General features: G+C 39.7%; 1 protein-coding gene across 1 annotated transcript in view; it reads right to left on the bottom strand.

Moving 5' to 3' along the window:
• ppm1db (protein phosphatase, Mg2+/Mn2+ dependent, 1Db) overlaps window positions 1-21,658 on the bottom strand; it is a 51,625-nt gene that overhangs the window by 6,798 nt on the left and 23,169 nt on the right. The window contains exons 2-3 of the mRNA XM_028807047.2: window positions 7,276-7,504; window positions 3,686-3,810 (exon numbers count right to left, since the gene is read on the bottom strand). Coding sequence (XP_028662880.1) covers window positions 3,686-3,810; window positions 7,276-7,504 — 354 coding nt within the window. The remainder of the gene's footprint in view (window positions 1-3,685; window positions 3,811-7,275; window positions 7,505-21,658) is intronic.

The following is a 21,658-nucleotide window of genomic DNA, read 5'->3' as shown; positions in this document are numbered from 1 at the left end:
AACTTGCATTTGTAGATGGCACAGTGAACTGTGTTCACAGACGGATGATTTCTGGAAGTGTTCCTGAGCCCATGCAGTGATTTCCATGACAGAATCATGCCCGTTTTTAATGCAGTGCCACCTGTGGGCCCAAAGATCACAGACATCCAATACTGTTTTTCGGCCTTGACTCTTGTGCACAGAGATTTCTCCAGATTCTCAGAATCTTTTGATGATATTATGAACTGTAGATAATGGGATAGTCAAAGTCTCTGCAATTTTACATTAAGGAGCATTCTGAAATTGCTCCACAATTTGTGCTCCTTTTTAGCGGATTGGTGAATCTCTTCCCATCTCTCTTCTGAGAGAGACTGCCTCTCTAAGATGCTCTTTTCATACCCAGTAATGTTATTGACCTGTTGCAATTTAACCTAACTAGTTGCAAAATGTTCCTCCAACTGTTTCTTTTTAGTACCATTTACTTTTCCAGCCTTTTGTTGCCCCCATCCTTGTTTGAGACATGTTACTGCCATCAAGTTCAAAATGAGCTAGTATTTTTTTCATGAAATAGTAAAAATGTCTCACTTTCAACATTGGATATGTTCTATTGTGAATAAAACATGGGGCTGATGAGATTTGCAAATCACTGCATTCTGTTTTTACTTACATTTTACACAGCATCCCAACTTTTTTTTGGAATTGGGGTTGTATATCATCATAGATAGTTTAGCACTGTGGAAATGTACATGGAACAAAATAACCCATAGTCTGGTTAATATTTGAGTTGATATCTGTGCATTTAACAATGGAATAGATAAACAAAAAAAGATGAGCACAAATGTTTTTCAAACCTAACAGAAGTTACATGTGAAAAATGTTCATTATATACAATGTTAAGTGCCAGGCAAGATTAGCATCCTGCCTGGGAGAAAAGGAGGACCCTTGCCAAGAGGGGAAACCAGAATGGTAGGACAGCAATGGAACAAAGGAATCCTAGTCAATAGGAAGGAAGGCAATTCTCAATGGAGGGAAGTAGACAGAGAAAAGTGAAGGAAGGAAGAATAATTTTGCTTGTGCAACGTTTGGAGAAAACCTTTTGAGAGGTAGTTTTTATAATAAAACCCTTGGTTTTGAATCCGTGAGTGTATTTGTGTTGGTTGTATCCAGGGTTTGGGGCTCTGGGCTGCCCACCTTCTGTCACAACAAAAAAAATAATAAGCAGCTTCTTTGTTCACTCTATACAAAAGTGTTAAAAGATTCAATTTGTTTTTTTTAACATAACGAAACATGGAGGCACAGTGCTTACAGTAGCACTGCTGCCTTACAGAAGCAACATCCTGAGTTGGTATACCATACCTAATCATCATCCATGTGCAGTCTGTAGCCCATCAACAACCTCTCTCCCATGTCTGCATAGGTCTTCTTCCAGTTTTTATCTGACACTCCAACTGGCAACTCTAAAAATTGGTCCTGTGTGATTGGAAGCATGTGTGTGTGTGTGTGTGTGTGTGTGAAGAACATTCAATGGACTAGAAGCATTTCACAGCCGTTTACTGCCTTGTACCCAAGTACTACTAGGAAAAGCTAATTCCCCCCACTCCCCCAATTATCCTGAACTGGATTAACTGGGTGTGAGAATGTTATGTTAAAATAAACAATAATGGCTCCTTTTCACCATAATAAAAGTTTTTCTGACAATTGCACTGAATGTGTTTTTTGTTGACTGTGAGTGGGTGGGTGGTTTGTTGCTTGAGTGCCTATTCATGAAGATCTAATTTTATGTCTGTCAATAACATGAACATCTGCCAATTCTTCCCCATTCAAAAATTAGAATCCAGGGCTGTATAAATGTTATTTTGCCTCAGTGCATTATCTTCAGTTTTGTTTGAAGAGTGAAACCTATATTTTGTGACGGTGGATGTTTAATGGATCAAAGTGCATGGATATTTTCAAACTGCAGAGATGAAGCCATGCTGTAAATGACTTTTCAAAGGATCAGAAGCATTTTTCGGCGTTGATCAAGCTTTTTATGGCAGTCCATTGTCCCCAGTAAAAGGAGTGATATTACAACCAAATGCCACAAGATGGCATAATTTAACACTTATACATTATGAAGGTCTGCAATAAATTTCTTTACGGAGAAATGAAGTAATATCTAAGAAAGTTTCAGGCAAGTAGACTTTTATATGTGCATAGTATTTTAAATATCAATTCTAAGCTGTCTCTGAATACTTAGTTTAGAATGAAAGCATAACATAGCTGCATCTGGTGCATTTTGTGTTTTTTTTTTTTTCATTTGTTGTCCCTATAAAAAGGTACTGAGCAGCATTCACATTTTATACTGAAATGTTCTCATTCATGTGCATGCCCCTGAACACAAAGGGTCAGGGTAAAGAATATAGGGGGCAGCTAGGCAGTATGGGTTAATTCAGGTTATGGTTAGATCAGTTTTTGCTGTAAACTGTGGTTTTGACATTAGCTTCATTAAAATGACAAATTGTATGAAACAAGAGTGGTGACCCAAAAATTACCAGAACTGGTCAATGGCACGGGAGTAGGGTGTAGTTATCAACTATGGCACTAGGCTTCGTCTACTTATGTTCTTGATAATTAGTCTGCCAAGTGGCAATGTACTAAGTTGATCCATTGCATATTTCTGATTTCTGACTATTTTTTTCTCCAATCCAAAAAAAAAAAAAAAAGCACACAAGGTCATACTAAACTTATTATTAATAAAGAGCTTCCCCGTGAAGAGACTGTTAATCAGCAACATTATACTGAAACTGCTAAGACACTTGCGGGGGAGGTAATACTGCAGAGGGGGGTAAACGCACGTCCACTGTAGCGCTGCATGTAAAACTGCATTTTGCACCATGACCGCACACTTACACACACTGTATTATAGGAGTTTTTGACTAAAAACAATGTAGTTGCTACTTTGCACCCTGCAATTTTGCTAGATATCACTCCCTGTGACTTTTTTGTTCTTGAAATTAAAATTGACACTAAAAGGGAAGTTGACAGGTGGCACGGTGGCACAGTGGGTAGCACTGCTGCATCGCAGTTAGGAGACCCGGGTTCGCATCCCAGGTCCTCCCTGCGTGGAGTTTGCATGTTCACCCCGTGTCTGCGTGGGTTTCCTCTGGGTGCTCCAGTTTCCTCCCACAGTCCAAAGACATGCAGGTTAGGTGGACTGGCAATCCTAAATTGTCCATAGTGTGTGCTTGGTGGGTGCGTGCGTGTGTGTGTGTGTGCGTGCCCTGCGGTGGGCTGGCGCCCTGCCCGGGGTTTGTTTCCTGCCTTGCACCCTGTGTTGGCTGGAATTGGCTCCAGCAAAACCCCATGACCCTGTAATTAGGATATAGCAGGTTGCATAATGGATGGATGGAGGGAAGTTGACTTGCTACCATGGAAGAAATCCAGAAAAAAAAAAAAATCTCAGTAGGCTCTAGACATGGTAACAAAATATAAGTAGGGGGAAATGTTCACAGGAATGGAAGAAGTGCAGGGATAGGTGTATTGAATATCAAGTGGAGTATTTTGACAATATAATAAAGCTTTCTTTTCTCTTTTCTTATTTAAAAATTTTTGGGTCCCTCCTTACAGGATGGATGGACAGCTGAAATATAAAAAAAAACCCACTCTGGATTGCTTTGGCCATCCTACAACATGCACACTCATTTGAACTAACTCATTTACTTCTTACCTAGGGCCCTTGCGACAGCAAGAAAAGGGATCTGATCAATGACTGTACTTCTTCTCACAGGACCATTGTGGGTTAGGCGTGGACGCTTCCAAACCACACGATTGACTCCAGACTTCTTGATTACACTGAAACAAAAAGAAGCGCATAAGTAACAAAAACAAGGAAAGACAGGCACCACTTGTGCCTCACAAATCCAGGCATGCAGCAGCTATAGGACATTCCCAGAACTGGAAAAAAGGTGGGAAGCACTGACTATTTAAAAGTGCAATTTGACAGAAACATTCTACACTAATAAAGTCTCAAGAAGTTTTAGAGTGTTAAACGTTTTAAAGTGCAATGTATATGACATATCTGTTCATAACCAATTTATATCTATTGATTGTTTTTAGCAATGCATTTTTGTTATGTACCCCAAAATGATTCAAGCTTCCTTTTATGATCACATTGACTTATTAAAATGACCATTTTACAGCTAAACTGCACAATATTAATGAAAACAAAAAACAAGGATACTTCTTGGTAGCACAATTATGTCCTCATCATTTTTCATATTTTCAGAAGACAGGTTGGATTTGCAACTTTACCTTTTACTTTTGAACTTAAGAAATGGGATGCACATTGCTAAGGTACAAGCTGGTAAAATGGTACCTTTCCAATAGCAAACCTACACCGGGAGCAATGCAATAATATCCTTAATTTCTACATTTCTAAATACAAATAACATTGCTGAAAGTCTGAGCTACTGAAATGTAAGAGGGAAGAAAGTGTAAACACTTAAAATTTTAGGACAGAAATGAATGCCATGGTTTCCTAAATTACAGTGCCTTGCAAATGAATTCAGGATATTTAAAAAATGTTAAAAGTGGGTTGATTTTGAATGACACTCACACATGTTGTCCTAATTGTAATTTTACAGTATTACTGCATACTCAGAATAAAAAAATAAATAAAAAGGTATTTTAAAAGATAAAAGTGGTTATTTGTCAGTAGATATATCCATCCATCCATTTTCCAACCCGCTGAATCCGAACACAGGGTCACGGGGGTCCACTGGAGCCAATCCCAGCCAACACAGGGCACAAGGCAGGAAACAAGTCAGTAGATATATTAAAAGTGAAATATGTAGGTTTCTGAAGTTTTTAGACTCCTTTGTTCATTTATCTACAATTCTTTATTTGAAAAATTATACCAAAATTTATATGAATTGCCTAAAAATTAATCTGTGAGGAGTTGATGTTACTGTCACACAGCCAGCATATTTCGGAATCATTTGAAAAAACTGTAAATTTAAAGAAAAGGAATGAACACTAAAGGAACCAGTAAGATGCACCATGCATACCTTGGTATGCTGGTAAAAGGGAAGATCTACATTGCTGGACATCACACAGATACTGACTGGAAAAGAATGTCTATCAAAATTTATCATTTGAACAAGATGGAAACATGTTAGAGAACGTCAGAGCAAACACAAATCAGTTTGTAACACCTATAAGGTATAGTGGCCGAGACTGAATTGGAAGTACATTAAACCCTAACTATATTAAAGGTTATGCACAACATTGGCTCATTTGGGAAGGATACAGGAGAGTAATCATTCCTGAAAAACCACATTTTTAGACTCACTAGCCACAGGCAAAAGAGACTATGATGAGTTTTCTGGCTAAGATTCAAAACAATATGCATGAAATAATGCTAACACTGCCTATGCTCTACCTGCATTACTATGGCAGAAGTATAATGCTGTGCAGATGTATCTTATAAGGGAGCATGCAGCTTCTAAAGTTGAAGGAAAATTGGACAGAGCAAAAATACTAGAAAATATTTCAAAAAGAAGTTTCTTCAATCTGGTAGATTTTTGTTATAAAAACGCAAAACATCGGAGTAGCTCAAGTGTAATAATGCTAAGCGCTAAATGTCATAAAACTGAATAACTTGAAAATGGTAGACCGTAAGCAAGGTCCTAAAAAACTGTAGGAGCTACAAAAAATATCCCAAAAGGAATGGATGTTTTTTTTATATCACTTTCTATCAATGGACACCAAGAGACTTGTACGTGGCACAAGAAATTGCCAACATGAACATCTATGCAAGCAATGAATTTAAGTTTTTAACCTTGTGCCAAAATAGGCATAGGCACCCTTTTACCACAAACTTGATAAGTTGACACAAAGGATGTGTTAAGTTTCCTTCATAATCCAGCAAATTGTAAAAGCTTTTAAATTTTAGTGTGGCACGGTTTCTGTTAGACATAGTATTACTATTGATTGGGTTTCCATGAGGAGCAGAGAGTAGCTTAAATCCTGAATGTACTCTGCTTTATTCAGTTAATGTACTTGTTTATGAACAGCAACACATTTTGAGAAAATAAAAGCAAAACTCAAAAACACAGGAAAACCTACCTAAGCATTGCTGAGTAAACAAGCTGGTTACTCCCATTACACCCATCAGCAGCAGACAACATCAGCTTAAGCAGCATTTACCAGATTAAAAAGTGTATAGATTTTACACAGTAGGTCAGTAGGACAAACAGCGAGACACATTTATGCTTGGTAAGTGGAACAGGAGGAATAACGTCACCATTTGCGACTGCTTAGAAGCAGCACAATCTTATGGTGGCAGCTAAACCTCTATAACAAGGAAGACATAAATAAAAAAAAGAAATTACATGATATCTGGAAAACAATTTTAAGGCTGTCCAAATAAATACAAGTATTCAAGAACTGTGCCTTACTTAGCGCAGACCAAAGCGCTGGGACCTGCTTTCACGCCATTTTACAAGACTGACACAAACAGTGCACTACTATCAAACTGTCCAAATATTAACACAAAAAAAGTATACAAATATTATAAGTGAACAAGAGTAAATATCTATAAAAGGGGAAAGTCACAATTCCCTAGAATAACTTTCATCCCATTGATTGTAACGCACAAAAGAGATAAGATCAGTACAGCTTTTATCTAGCTATCAGCGTGCTGCCAAGACGCATCTTATGTGTTGTACAACATATAGTTGAGAAGTGGGGAAAGGTGAATGTTAAATTTACCATTGTAAATAAGCACATGCAAGCAAAGTTAATGCATACTGTCACGCTATTATTCACTCATCAGCAGATGATCATGGTACACAGTGCTCAGTTCTTAACAGTAAGGAATAATCACAAAGCACATTATAATTAATCTATGCAGACTTCAATCTGCACAGATAGTGTCATTCTGTTATGCACAGACACTGTATTTTTCATTCTGTTACAATCAGGTCGGTCACAAATTATGTTGCTATGTTTAGCCTGAATGTTTTTTTTAAGACAAAGGTTTGTAGGGGTACAACAGTGACACGACTAAATAACATGGTAAATCTGATCTGGAAATCTTGCATACAAAATTCGCAGAATTAGCGGTCTCAGGCGTTACTCAATTTACCTTTTTACTCACCAAACATAAAGGGGACAATCAAAAAAAAAATCTGTCAATCCATCCATCCTGTAGGAACTTAGAAGGCAATCAATTGGTCTCTCCAGGTTGGCTAATTTAACACACCAAGGAATCACAATTACTGCAGCTTAAAGGACACTTTCAAATGAGAGTCTTACCTGCCACCCAGCTCCTCAATTCTTTGCCTCTCACGAGGAAGCTCTGGCTTATGATCTTGTGTCACTTCAATGGCACGAATGAAATTTTCCTTTGGATCATCCTGCACCCCCAAAACGACAGCAGAGTCTCCAACATGTGCCACAAACATCTGGTCTCCCCTGATAAGCACCACACTGGCAGTTGTACCGGATGTACTGGGAAGGCCTGTGATGGTTTTTGGCCAGTCCGCTATATTAAAAAAAAATAAATATAAAAAATAAAATTCATATATTTAAATTTGAGAAAAATCACAATTTGGGATGTAAAAATGCATTCTGTTCACGATTCGATTCACAATACTGGGTTCACGATTTGAAATCTCACAATTTTTTAAACAAAATCTCAATGAAGAAACCCTATAATTGAAAAGTTTTTGTTCATTATTTCTGAGGCAATTCGTCATCTGTGCATTTCAGAATCACCAATTGCATTTTCCTTGCCACCACTTAAACAATATAGTAATACTGAAAGTCATCTCCACTATTATTTATTTATTTAATATTATATATATATATATATATATATATATTATTATATGTATATTATATTATATATGTATATTATATAACATACATACACCACAACACATTTTTAATACTATGTTTAATATTCTACTTATTAAATACAACTAATGATTCTAAAAGTTTTTTTCTTCACAGAAAAATTATAGTCCCAAAAATATAAAAATACTAGAGGGATCTGCCCCCTGCTTGCTTCGCTCGCCAACCCCCGGGTGGGCACTATGCGCTAGCCACTTGGCGGTTCTGCTGCTCTCGTATGGGGAAACAGATGTACAATTTAAAGATTGTTATTTTCCTGGGAATTGCTACATATGAAATAGTTAGGTCTATTATGCATATTACAGCATGTAATTAACCATAGTAAAAAATAGTAAAACGTAATAAATTGAAAGAAAATTCTTCTTCATGTTGCGTTAGAAGTATTCGTTGGATTATACATTTTCGTTCTATTTGGCTTTGAAATTAACATACAAATACTTTTTAAACGTACACTTTTACTGTACAACTTCAGTAAAAAAATTTTGAATTAAATTTGTCAATATCGCATTTAATTTTGATTCCGTGTTTGGAGTTACATCGTGACAACGCAACGTATAACTGCAACGTATAACTGTTTCTCTCTAATAAATAAACCGACTTTTTCGAATGTTTGTCCCTGTGATTTGTTAATTGTCATAGCAAAAGCTATTCTAACGGGACACTGTAAACATTTTAATACAAATGGCATATCAAGATCTCCTTTGGTGTCTAATATTATTTGCGGAAGATGTACTACATTACTTTTCTTGTTGCCTGCTAAAATTTTACATGTCAGAATTGTTTGACCAATTTTGAATACAACTAATCTTGTCCTATTGCATAGCCCTTCACTCATACATAAATTACGTAATAAATTACAATACATCCTTCTTTCAACAGTAATTCGGCCGGTGGAAGACCGGACGGTGTTAACAGTTGTATTCATTCTACAGGATTTTGTAAGTTAATGTTTTCATCTTCCGCACAATCACCTCAAACTGTTTCAGCATAGGCTATTGATACACATTTAACCAATTTGCCGTGTAACCGATCAATAATTTTGTGTTCACGCGTTTAACTTCATCGTTTCTCGGTGCTAGGATTGCCAGTGTACTCATTTCTTCTGTTGATAAGCCTTCGGGATGAAATTCTCCAATAAGATTTGCACATAAGAAGTCTTCTTTAATTGGGAACTTAAAGTGAGGAAGACATAAAAATTTCTAACAGCTGAGTGCGCAGGAACTGTGCCTGGCAATAGCAATCACACAAATGAGAGGACCGTGGGTGTGGGCCGTTAACTGTAAATGGTTGAGAGGAGGGCAGGACTTGAGAAAATCTCATGGCAATAGTCTCGTCTCATCATTTTCTTTTATAATAGAGAGATTTTATCTAATAACTGGACTAAGAGTAAAGCTTAATCTCCTTTCTTAGTCTAGGATATCAACACATTTTTTAGGAACACAAGCATATCCATATTTTCAGGTAGCAACTGCAACCTTTGGGCATTCACAATATCTCCTACATTTAAAAAACACACACACACACACACACACACACACACACACACACACACACATTCAGTTGGAACAGCAGTTGCTGAAACTGAGAGATGTGTTTTGGCCAGTAGGGAAAGCAGTGGGTACTTTGGGGAATTTTCTCTCTACCATTTCAACTGACAGCACGCGAGTGTAATAGAAGGCTCTTTTCTGTACATGTCAATTTCTTGCTCTGTTGCTCTCATAGGCAATGCCACTGATTCAGTGAAATAATCTCCAAGCAGATCTTCCAAAGACAAATTTTTGGGAGGTGGCTGTTCCAACTCAGCACCATATTGTTCTGCTCCCCTATCTCCTGTCCCCTCAATTTTCAATAGTTTTTTTTAATATTAAAAAAAGTTTTCTTAATATAAAAATGACTACTTGCATTTTTAATACCTATAGGTAAACTGACTAGTGTGAAAACAATTTGGTTAGGTAGTCATGATATATGTCCAACATTTAATATGTGACTAGCGTCAGTTTCATTACGTGTCAGTATTTGAACTGTCACTATTCTGCTTTCTATGTCAGATGCAACAACGAGTAATACTACTTGCACTTTACAAAACTTACTTTTTACTGCTTAGCACAGACACAAACACACAGGCACAGACTTGGCTGTGCTGTAACTGCTTGGCTTCCTCCTTCAGTCAGCTGAATACAGTATTGCACTGGCTAGGCTCCAGATATGGCAGAGCTCTAAATCTTGCATCCATCGTTGTGCTCTCCACAAGAATTGCGGTCTTTATGCCGGACACAGTGTTCAGTCTTTTTTGTTTGATGCCACGCTTTGCCCAATCATGTGCTTCTTTGTCCAGATGAGAGACACAATGGGGATATGTTCATCGAATAGTCCTGTGGTAGCTGGCTTAACAGGTTTATGCAGTTGTACAATGTCGTCAGTGCCACTAACATCACTGCCACCCAGCGTGTCGATTTCACATGCTTTTTGCTGTATCTCTGTGCTTATGAGGGCTACTGCTATCAGTGCTCAAGATAACAACCAAGAATTTCCAACATACTATTTCATCACGTTATAATGTCAACTATCAGTGTATGCAACAGTAGGCCCAGTAATTTGTTTGGTGGTAAATACAGCTGTAGCTGTGTGACTCCAGTGAAAAAAACAGATGACCCATCTCACTCGACCAAGCAGACGACTAACATGCGATACAGCCAACCCGACCTAGGAAGCGAAATTCAGAATATGTGCGAAGCTCCTGATATGAGGGCAAAGCCCAGCCTCTCTGACTGCTACAGTCCTGTTACATGCATTATCATTAACAACAGTGATGTTGTGATTAGCCCTTTCAAGCTCCCACTCCAAAATTGCAGATTTCAGTACCTCAGCAATGTTGCATCCAGAATGGGTTTCAAAAGAGGCCTAGTTTGAGGCATAAAACTCACCATTTCCCAGTTGCTGGTGATAGCTTGGGTTGGGATTGTGATATAACTTTGCTTAGCCCTGGAGGTCCATCTGTCAGCAATTATTCCAAAGCTCTCTGTGTCTTTCAGGGATTCCTTCACACTCATTATGGTCTCATTGTACAGAGCCAGCAATGCAGTGCTAGTAAAGTGCGCGTGTGAGGGAATGTTGTTCTTTCAACTGTCGCATGTTCATGAGTAGCCAAAACCCCTTGTTCTCAGTGACTGAAAACAGACACGTTATTCACAATTAAAGCACCAACACACCTTGTTCTTTCTTTGTCCCTTGCGATCAACTGTGGAAGCAGTGCTGCAAATAAATTTGCCAGAGATGCTTGGACTTTAGGCAATTGCTTTTTTGCAGGTGGTGATTTGTATTTGTCACTGAGATGATATTGTACATGGTTCAGGGTGTTGGAAGTGTTTGCTGTAACTGATGTGAAAACTCTCTTGCTGAGCTTGCAAATGGTCCTCATCTTATCAACCATTTTTTTTAACCATAAAAACCAACCATGTTATCAGACAGCAGACTTAAAAGACAACAGGGACTTCTAAATTTCTACTTCTCCTGACTCCATTATTATTTAGGTTACTCCGTGCTTAACCACACATACTCAAAGTAAGGCCAGAACTTGTTAATCCATGTATGATGCTGACTGCACCCACTTTTGTTTTTTCTCACACACAGAATGCTATCCAAGCAGCTGTTACATCAGAACAAATCTGTGAAAGCCAATTTGACAAGTGTAGTATTTAATTGAGAAAAATGATAATTAGAGATGTACAGTACACAGTATATTGCTTATAACGTCATTGTCTGTTAAGATGTCTACTAGTTCAGCTCAGTAACTTTCAGGATACTGGGTATATAACACCTCCTCAGCATTGGAATAACTCATTAGACAGCCTGATATCTAAAGGTGAAAACAACCTTATACAGCATTTCTTAGAGCAATGAAGTTGCCTCTGTCTGCTAGTAAATGCACTCCACTATTTAGCCTAAACCTTATACAAGGGTTATGTGTTGTTGTTCAGCATAGTCAGCAGCTTCCCGAGTGACCTCTGCTCTACCACCAACCTTTTTGATCAGTTTGTTTAGTCTGTTAGCATTACCGGAACTAATGACATTTCTCAAGCATAAAAAAAAAAAAAAAAAAATGTATTCCACCAGTCTGTAGTGGCCAGAGCAAATAAGAGCTGCCAGCATACACAAAACGACCTCAGCTTTCTCAGAAAATAGAGGAGACTCTGACCCTTCCTGTATACAGCCACTCAAGCCTGTCGTTCAGATAGATATATGTGTACCATCACCACCTCTACATCTTCACCATCAATGAGAACTAAAGGCAGAGTGGAACAGTGATATTTCAGTTCTGATATTAATTGTAGTCTTAGTTCATTTTATTTTGCAAAATTAAATTTTTACTTGTTCTAGTTTTCAGTGGAGTAAACCATTTTTATTTAGTTCTGTGTTTAAAATTTTAGTTTTTATTTTATTTAGTTCTGGCTTTTTTTTACATATTAGTACAATTTTAGTTTTTTTTTCCTGTTGCGAGACCATAAATGCTAGCCTACACATGTTTCAATGCAACTTATGCTTCAGTCAACAAAATACACTCACAGTTCATAATGCTGTTAAACACAACTTGACTATCAATGATCAAACAGATTAAGTGACCTAATGAGTATAGTCCGCAAGATCAAATGTTTCATTCATCCCAAGATACCAGTCTGTGCAAGCAAATGAAGTCCACGCGCCTATCCTTCTCCACGAAAACCTCCGTCACTTTCTTTAAAAGTCCTCCTTATTTTCCTTTAGTTTTAAAAGTCTTAATCTTCCATTTTGGTAGTCAGTTGTAACAAGAATTAAAAATAAACGGACCGCTGCAGTGCCCTTGAATTTCTGATATCGCTAACTTATTAGCGACCAGAGTGTAGAAGAACAGCAACAACAAGCACCTGTTGGGCTCACATCCGCCCCCTTCAGTGCGGCACAGTAATGTCTGCCTCGCCTTGTGCCTTTTCACCAAGGTTTTATGTCCAATCAGCAAGACTAGAAATGTCACACATATTCATTAAATATATTAGCCAAACTGTGGAAAGTCAGGGTATATAATAAAACCGCATGTGCAAACATTATATTGGCGACATATAGAGGGACAGCAACAGGCACACACCAATTGCATGCATCAACCCAGTGTGTGAGGGAGAGCACAGTCCGAGGTGAGGTGAGGCTCGTTGCTGCCGTGCCTCATGTTTCTCCCCTGTATTTGATCAGGAAATGTGCAAATTCAGTGATTTTGACTATAAAAATGATCAAAATTATTGGAATCATACAGAAAACAAATTTATAGCACAGACCAGTGGACAATTTTATTTTATGTTATCATTATTAGTTTATTACTTTTCATGATGACAGGTGAGACTGCATGTCCCATTATGAAGTGCAGTCATTGTGCCAGAGAACTGCTGCAATTCCACCAAGTACTGATCCAGCTGGTCCTGCACTGAAACTCCGAGACTCTGCTTTTTCTCGCACACTACATTTGCTTTTAGTATCATCTGCGCTGTAATTAAAGTATTTCCACACCTTATTTTCTCACTTTCTACCCGCAAACATATGTGCAAATCTCACTATCGTCAACCACAAGTGCTTACTGCTTCAACCCGATGAGCCAAATGTACTCAACAAACAATGGTCCTTTACGGAAGTTGCGCCACGTGACTATAGTAAGCCCAAGTTGCAAGATCACTGCATAGTGAACAGCGTAACGTAACTAAACGCTCAGGGCGTCCTACAAACAACCCCTCTGCACGATTGAACCGGATTGAACGAAAATGCTATTGCTGTCTTTTCATTTTTACTCAATTTTCATTCTTGTTTTAGTTAATTCACATATCACTAATATTTATTTGTATTTAGTTTTAGTATCTCTGCTTGCCTTTAATTCAGTGCTTGTTCTTGTAAAATGAAAAACAATTTTTAGCTCTAGTTTTCGTTTTCGTTATGAAAATATCACTGGAGTGGACCTTCCTGAAGTGCACAAAAATCTCCTTTGTCTTACTGATGTTGAGGTGCAGGCAGTTCAATTTGTACCATTCAACAAAGTCCTCTACAAGTGTCCTATATTCATTCTCCTACCCAACAGCTGATACACCCTTCTGTTGATGACACACCTAAAGTCTAAAGTATACAGGGTAGAAAAAAATGGGAAAAGAGCCAGAACAGTTCCCTGTGGAACACCCTTTTCTACTCATTGTCCATCTTCCCCAGCAGTTTGGGCTGTGGAGTTGAAACTAGAGAAGTCAAAAAAAATGCAACCCTGTTTCTCTAGGAGGGAATAGGTTCTATGCAGCATATAGATGACAGCATCACCCACTCCTATATAGTGAATGGGACCATGGCAGGTGGGGACTGCATTATACCTTTCAAAACATACCTGGTAGGAAGCAGAAAACCAAAAACACTTCAAATTATACCACATGCAGCTCATGTTTCAAACACGTATTTAGAATCTGGAGAAAACACTATTTATGACATAATTTAAACCTATCCCTAAACAAAGTCCAAAAGGAACAAATAAGTGAAGCAAGAGAAGTACCAAAATTTTACTTTGTTTGAAGTTTAAGTCCTTTTCCTACAAAACAACATCATCAACCTGCAATCTCCCATTTTGTATCATCCGATTTAGAATGTTGCATACTCTGATATGGAAATAAAACAGACAATGGGTCGAGGATTGCTTCTTGTCTAAAGTACAGTTTTATGAAGCCATTATTCATTAATGCCACATCATTGCAATATAGATTTTATTGAGAAAAGCAATGCCTATCCGTTGTAAGTGCCATACAGGATTGGACAGGCATCCCGACCAGGAGAGGGGAAGCTTCCTTACCTGAATGGGAGGCCCCCCAAGTGTACAAACAAGCATCCCAGCTGAGAGAAAAAGGTGCTTTACCCAAACGAGACTCTCCAGATGGATGGACAAACATTCCAGCTAAAAGAGAGAAAAGTTTCTTACCTGGACAGAAAGCCCCAGGCAGATGGACAGTTGTCCCGACCGGATATATTTGTAGTACCTTCCCTGACCAGAATGGAAGGGAAGGGCATGGTAGAACTAGCTTTAAAGGATGTTAGCTTCCCCCAGGATATCGGTGCCAGTTCGGACACCAGCAGGGAATGCCGGGAATTATAGTCTTATGTAGCCCTGCTGGTGTCCAGAGGTGCCACAAGAGAGTGCTGCAGGGAGATGCACTCCCTGTTATTTGGAATTTCTGTAGGACCCAGAAGTGCTTCCAATAGTCCAGAGTCCTAGCACCGAAAGTACTCCTGGTTCCTTGTCCAGGAAAGTCAGAGCTGGGAGGCAGGAAGGCAACACTTAACTGGAGGAGAGCAATGTGGTAGAGAAGAAATAGAAGAAGAAACCACTTGTTTTGTGCTCATTTAAACACCTTTTATTTGACCCTGGAACTGTATTGTGTGTTCATATTTGGGGTTTAGGGCTCTGTGGTACCCCCAAGCCTTCATACAGTCAAAACATGAAGAGTGAACAGGAGACTATGCATTAAATGACAAATGTTAGTGTGGTAGGAACATTTATGCTTCAGTTATTTACTGAGAGAAATAGCTTACATATTTTTGATTAAGGGGCAACACAATAGTCAGCCCTATTGGAGTCTAAACATCTTCCCCGTGTCCAGGTAGGTTTTTCATGGTGTACTGTTTTTTTTTTCTCCTCTCTCATCCTAAAGGAATGCAAAGCTGGAGGCATATTTTTAATTAAGAAGCCAGAATTTAAATTTGACCTCAGACCTATTTCAACCAAGATAAACTACAATCATGCATGAACTCTGGTTTCCATAACCTAACTATGCAAGCTGCGTTGCACGAAAACTTCAGGGAGTGGCAGGCATGCAGACACCCGTGATTAATTCTATGCAATTCTCACATTATGTGATAAAAGAAAATGCCAATCTTCAGAAATAACTGTGTTAAAAGTGTGTGTAAAGATTTAACTTTTTCTTTTCCATCGCAGGAAACTAGCCAACCAGAACCTATAACAGCAAGACAGGAGCCAAAAACAATAAGGTATTATTAACACATCTAATTTAAAGTCCCCAATCAACCTTGTCAGCACGTGTTTGGACTGTGGTATGAAAGTGAAGTCCCAAGAGAAAGCCCATAGAAGTACAAATAAAACACAGACTGTGACTGGGATCCAATCTCACTCTCCTGGAGGTGTAAGGCAGAAAATACTAAAACCGAACAACTCTCCCTGTGCCATTACAATTACAAGAATAAGAAACCAGTAAATACTACCTTAAAACTAAATTTCCTTTTCCTCACAAGTAATAAACAAAACACAATGCTACATCTGTGCATGTTTCAGTCTGTCAAGTCTAAGCACATGGAAGCATCGTTTTATTCAGGTGAGATTTTTCTTTTTTTAAAGTACACAGTATTAAAATGGCACAGTAATTAAAAGTTTTTTTCCTAAAATTGTAATATAAAAACTCAATTTTGCCCATCTATCAGTAAAACTATGATTCTGTTTTTACCGAAGTCAAAAACGATGTATTAAATAAATATTAAATTTTAAAAAAAAGACAAATTTTCAGAAGTGGAATACACAGTGCAGTCAACACTGTTGTATAAGTATACAAAGGTCATTCCTATCTATGGGTTCCCTGTACATTAGACAGACATGAAGATGGAAGGATAAATAAAAAAGTGAATCATTATAGCAGGCAATATTTGGATATTGTCAAAATTCTAAACCTTTTCGTTTTTCTAAGCTATACTTAAAACTCTGATGTTTCCCGTCATCTCCATACTAAAATATAAAACAGCAACTAGCTATCTGAAAAGATCATTTAAAAAAGTAAATTGAAGCTTTCATAAACTATTGTAGTCATTTCTTTTTTGCTTAATTGTATACCATGTTGCTTTCCTGATTTTTTTTAAATGAAAAGCAGAAGGCGGCATGGCATGTGACGTAACAGTTGGCATCTAAGCATTGCAGAGCAACACTGATCCTCTCAGAGGCAGCAAACTAAACTTAGATGCAGGCAGAACTGCCAAGCACCAGGGGGAGCTTCAATGGTGTCGATTGCAGCCTAACAAGCCTGGACATGACTGAGATGACTACAGCTGACCAGACAGGGTGGCACCTGAGCAAATCCAGTCAGAGTGAAGAGAAGAAAAAGAGAGGCAGTCAAGGAAACAGTGACATGTTGTGAAAGCAGACAAACCAGAAAGAACTGTTCCTTTTGACAGACAGCCTTTGTGTATCAATTGCTTGTAACCCACCCATGTGTAGAAGCAGAATAACTAGGGTGTTGTACCGTGTTAGCCATTATGAATATAGTGACAAGTCAAGTAAAATGACACCTTTTATTGGCTAACTAAAAAGATTACAATATGCAAGCTTTCGGGGCAAGTCAAGCTTTCAAAGCAACTCAGGCCCCTTTTTCAGGCAAGATGTAATATTAGTTAACCAATAAAAGGTGTCATTTTACTTCACTTGTCTACATACATACATACATATACAGTATCTCACAAAAGTGAGTACAACCCTCACATTTTTGTAAATATTTTATTATATCTTTTCATGGGACAACACTGAAGATATGACACTTTCATACAATGTAAAGTAGTCAGTGTACAGCTTGTATAACAGTGTAAATTTGATGTCCCCTCAAAATAACACACAGCCATTAACGTCTGAACTGCTGGCAACAAAAGTGCGTACACCCCTATGTGAAAAATGTTCAAATTGTGCCCAATTAGCCATTTTCCCTCCCCGGTGTCATGTGACTCATTAGTGTTACAAGGTCTCAGGTGTGAATGGGGAGCAGGTGTGTTAAATTTGGTGTTATCGCTCTCACACTCTCATACTGGTCACTGGAAGTTCAACATGGCACCTCATGGCAAAGAACTCGGAGGATCTGAAAAAAAAACAACTGTTGCTCCACATAAAGATGGCCTAGGCTAGAAGAAGATTGCCAACACCCTGAAACTGAGCTGCAGCACGGTGGCCAAAACCATACAGCGGTTTAACAGGACAGACCTCACCATGGTTGACCAAAGTAGTTGAGTGCACGTGCTCAGCGTCATATCCAGAGGTTGTCTTTTGAAAACAGACATATGAGTGCTGCCAGCATTGCTGCAGAGGTTGAAGGGGTGGCGGGTCACCCCGTCAGTGCTCAGACCATACGCCGCACACTGCATCAAATTGGTCTGCATGGCTGTCGTCCCAGAAGGAAGCCTCTTCTAAAGATGATGCACAAGAAAGCCCACAAACAGCTTGCTGAAGACAAGCAGACTAAGGACATGGATTACTGGGACCATGTCCTGTGGTCTGATGAGACCAAGATAAACTTATTTGGTTCAGATGGTGTCAAGTGTGTGTGGCAGCAAACAGGTGAGGAGTATAAAGACAAGTGTGTCTTGCCTACAGTCAAGCATGGTGGTGGGAGTGTCATGGTTTGGGGCTGCATGAGTGCTGCCAGCACTGGGGAGCTACAGTTCATTGAGGGAACCATGAATGCCAACATGTACTGTGACATACGGAAGCAAAGCATGATTCCCTTGTGGTATAGCGGGTCCACAGCTCTCAGCAAAGGCCAGTTTTAATAAATAATCACCGCACTCGCGGCTTAGCGAGGGGTCGTGGTGGTTGTGTGTGGCTGAAGCGGTTCTCAGGGCGATTTGCGGTGTGGGCGTTCCTCACCTAAGTGCACAGGTGAGAGACTGCCCGCATCCATGATTGTTCCTGGGGCTGCTAATTTGCTACAGCTGCCATGCCCTCTGGATAAAATAGAAGCACGAGTTGGTTAGGGGTGAGAAAAAAGAAAAGGAAAGAAAGAAGAGAACGGGATGTAGCAAGAGAAAGCAGGAAGCAGGTGGAGAGAGCCGGTGTGAGGGAAAAGGAAAGCGAGCGAGCAAGAGCAGGCTCGAATGAGAGAAAGCAGGCAGCTGGGAGGTGAGCCCACGAGGGGAGTGTTTGACCGACACTCGGTGGGGCTGAAGGAAGCAGTTGGTCCAGCTGAGCGATTTAGGAGCTGGAGTGACCAGTAGAGGAGACGACTGACCTTCGAAAGGAGCGGGAGTCGAGGAGGCATTGGGCTGGTTTAGCCCCAGCGTGAGTGCCTTGGCCGCTGGGGAAATAACCCAAGTCTCAGTCCGGTTTGGAGCCCACTGTAGCCAGGGATCGCAGGGCTACTGGACCAGAGTGAAAGGCAGCTGTTCCTGCAGGTAGGCAACTCTCCTGTTGAGTAGCCCAGATGGGAGTAGCAGGGGAGCAGCTATGGTAAAAAGAAGACACCGGGCTATGCGTTTTTAAAGGATTGCTTCCTCTGCTATTTTAACCTCATTGTTTTTAGAAGATTTTTCTATTTGTTTTTTTTTTTAATCCCCACGTTTCACAACTGTTTTTATGGATTATTTATTTGAAGACGTTTTTGAATGCACTGCACTTTATTTTGAACACCTTGTTTTTGTTGATTGTTTTAAATAAAAGCACCTTGCACTTTTTGCACCATCCCCTTCCTACGTTGTGCCTCACTGCTAAGCTCATCGGTAACATTACCGACAGTGTAGGGTTCAAGGGCTCCCGGACAGATGATGGGAGCATGTATCGAACCCGCATCGTCACACCCCTCCCTTAGGAAATTGGGCTGCAGGGCATGATTCCAACATGATAACGACCCCAAACACACCTCCAAGACAACCACTGCCTTGCAAAAGAAACTGAGTGTAAAAGGTGCTGGACTGGCCAAGCATGTTTCCAGACCTAAACCCTATTGAGCATCTGTGGGGCATCCTCAAAGTCTCTAACATCCACCAGCTCCGTGATGTCGTCATGGAGGAGTGGAAGAGGATTCCAGTGGCAACCTGTGAAGCTTTAGTGAACTCCATGCCCAAGAGAGTTAAGACAGTGCTGGAAAATAATGGTGGCCACACAAATATTGATACTTTGAGTACACCCATAAGTGAAAAATGTCCAAATTGTGCCCATTTTTGTTACCAGCATTTATTTTATATATTATAGTCCCAGATGGATGGGGACCCTACCCAGCCGGGACGCCTGGATGGTCCCCATGATGGACAATACCTTCCCTGGGCCACGAGGGGGAAGCCGCCCAGGTCTGCTTATGGGCCACTGGACCGGAGCTGGGACACTTATCCCTACCGGAGGACGTGGCCACCGCCAGGGGGCGCCCTGACAGTTGTGAGGAACACCAGGAAGTATTGCAGGAGGAATTCTCAGGGGCATCCGGAGTGCTTCCAGGGGCTTTCTTGACACTTCCGCCACGCCAGGAGCACCTGGAGCTCATCCGGGTCAGCATAAAAGGGACCGCCTCCCTCCAAAAGCTGAGCCAGAGTTGGGAGGAAGGAGACGAAGCTTGTGAGGAGGGGAGAGGAGGTCAAAAAAGGAAAAAGAAAGAGAAAGAAGAAGAGAAAGATGAGAAGAAAGGGTTGGAGGAAGGCATTGTAGTGCTTTAAGGAAAATAAGGAACTGTTTTGGACATTCTGGTGTCTGTCTGTGTCCGGGGGTATGTTTTCCACTATAATATTTCATATATATATATATATCTGCGGTGGGTTGGCACCCTGCCCAGGATTGTTTCCTGCCTTGTGCCCTGTGTTGGCTGGGATTGGCTCCAGCAGACCCCCGTGACCCTGTGTTCGGATTCAGCGGGTTGGACAATGGATGGATTTTATATATATATATATATATATATATATACACACACACACATACATACATACATACATACATACAAGAAAATATTCTGTATTTTGCTCTGCATGTGTTTTGCGTCTACATTTTTTTTTTTTTTTTTTCCAATTTTGAATTCTTTTGAATTCCAGTTTTTATTATCTCTAACCTGCTCTGCATGTGTTTGGCCCCCTTGTTTTTTAACCTCTTTGACATTTTACTTTGTTTTCTACTCTGTCTTTTATTTCTGACCTCACTTTGTTCTGCTTCCCCCCCCCCCCCCCCCATGACACCTGGGGCCTCATGTATAACACCGTGCGTAGAACTCACACTATAACATGGCGTGAGCACAAAAGCGGGATTGTGCATACGCACAGAAAAATCCAGATGCAGGAATCTGTGCTTACGCAAACTTTCATGTGCTTCCACTACATAAATCCCGATCAGCGTGAAAAGTAACGCACGTGCACACGCCTTCTGTCCCGCCCCAACTCCTCCCAGAATTACGCCTCTTTGAATATACAAATCGATATAAATAGCCTTCTGTGAAAAGACAATGGGAAAAACACAGGGGAAAATATAAGAATTTCAGCGAATACCAAGTGGAGGCAAAGGAAAAACGTACTATTTATTGGTTTAAACAGTGGGATAATCAACAAACGGAAGTTGATCGAGTGACAGAGTGTCGGAGAAACTCGAAAGCTCAAATTCACAAAGTCGCACAGTGCCCGAAATAAAAAAGAAATCACATATCAAAGTCGGCGTGAAAAGGCAAGTCGTAGCGGACCGTCTGAGTGTCATATGAAAGCTTATTGGGGTACAGACAAAAAAATAGGCACATAGTGGGAAAAAAGCACGAAATGTCAACTTTAATCTCGAAATTTCCACTTTAATCACGTAGTTTATTTTGCCATTAAAGTAGAACATCATAACTTCATCTTAAAATCATTTAATTTACTAGTTTCTCAAATCCCATTGTAACTAAAGTAGGATGTTAAATGCTTTGTTCTGTATTTGATCTTCTATGTGCTCTGTGTGTGTGAATCACTACCTGCTTCTTAAACGGGCTTTCTCTTTCTCCGACAGGACACAGAATCCATTACATTCGTGATATTA

The sequence above is a fragment of the Erpetoichthys calabaricus genome, chromosome 8 (assembly GCF_900747795.2).
Source record: "Erpetoichthys calabaricus chromosome 8, fErpCal1.3, whole genome shotgun sequence".
Classification (NCBI taxonomy): domain Eukaryota; kingdom Metazoa; phylum Chordata; class Cladistia; order Polypteriformes; family Polypteridae; genus Erpetoichthys; species Erpetoichthys calabaricus.
Note: the sequence above shows the minus strand (reverse complement) of the source record. Positions and strands in the feature narration are given on the sequence as shown.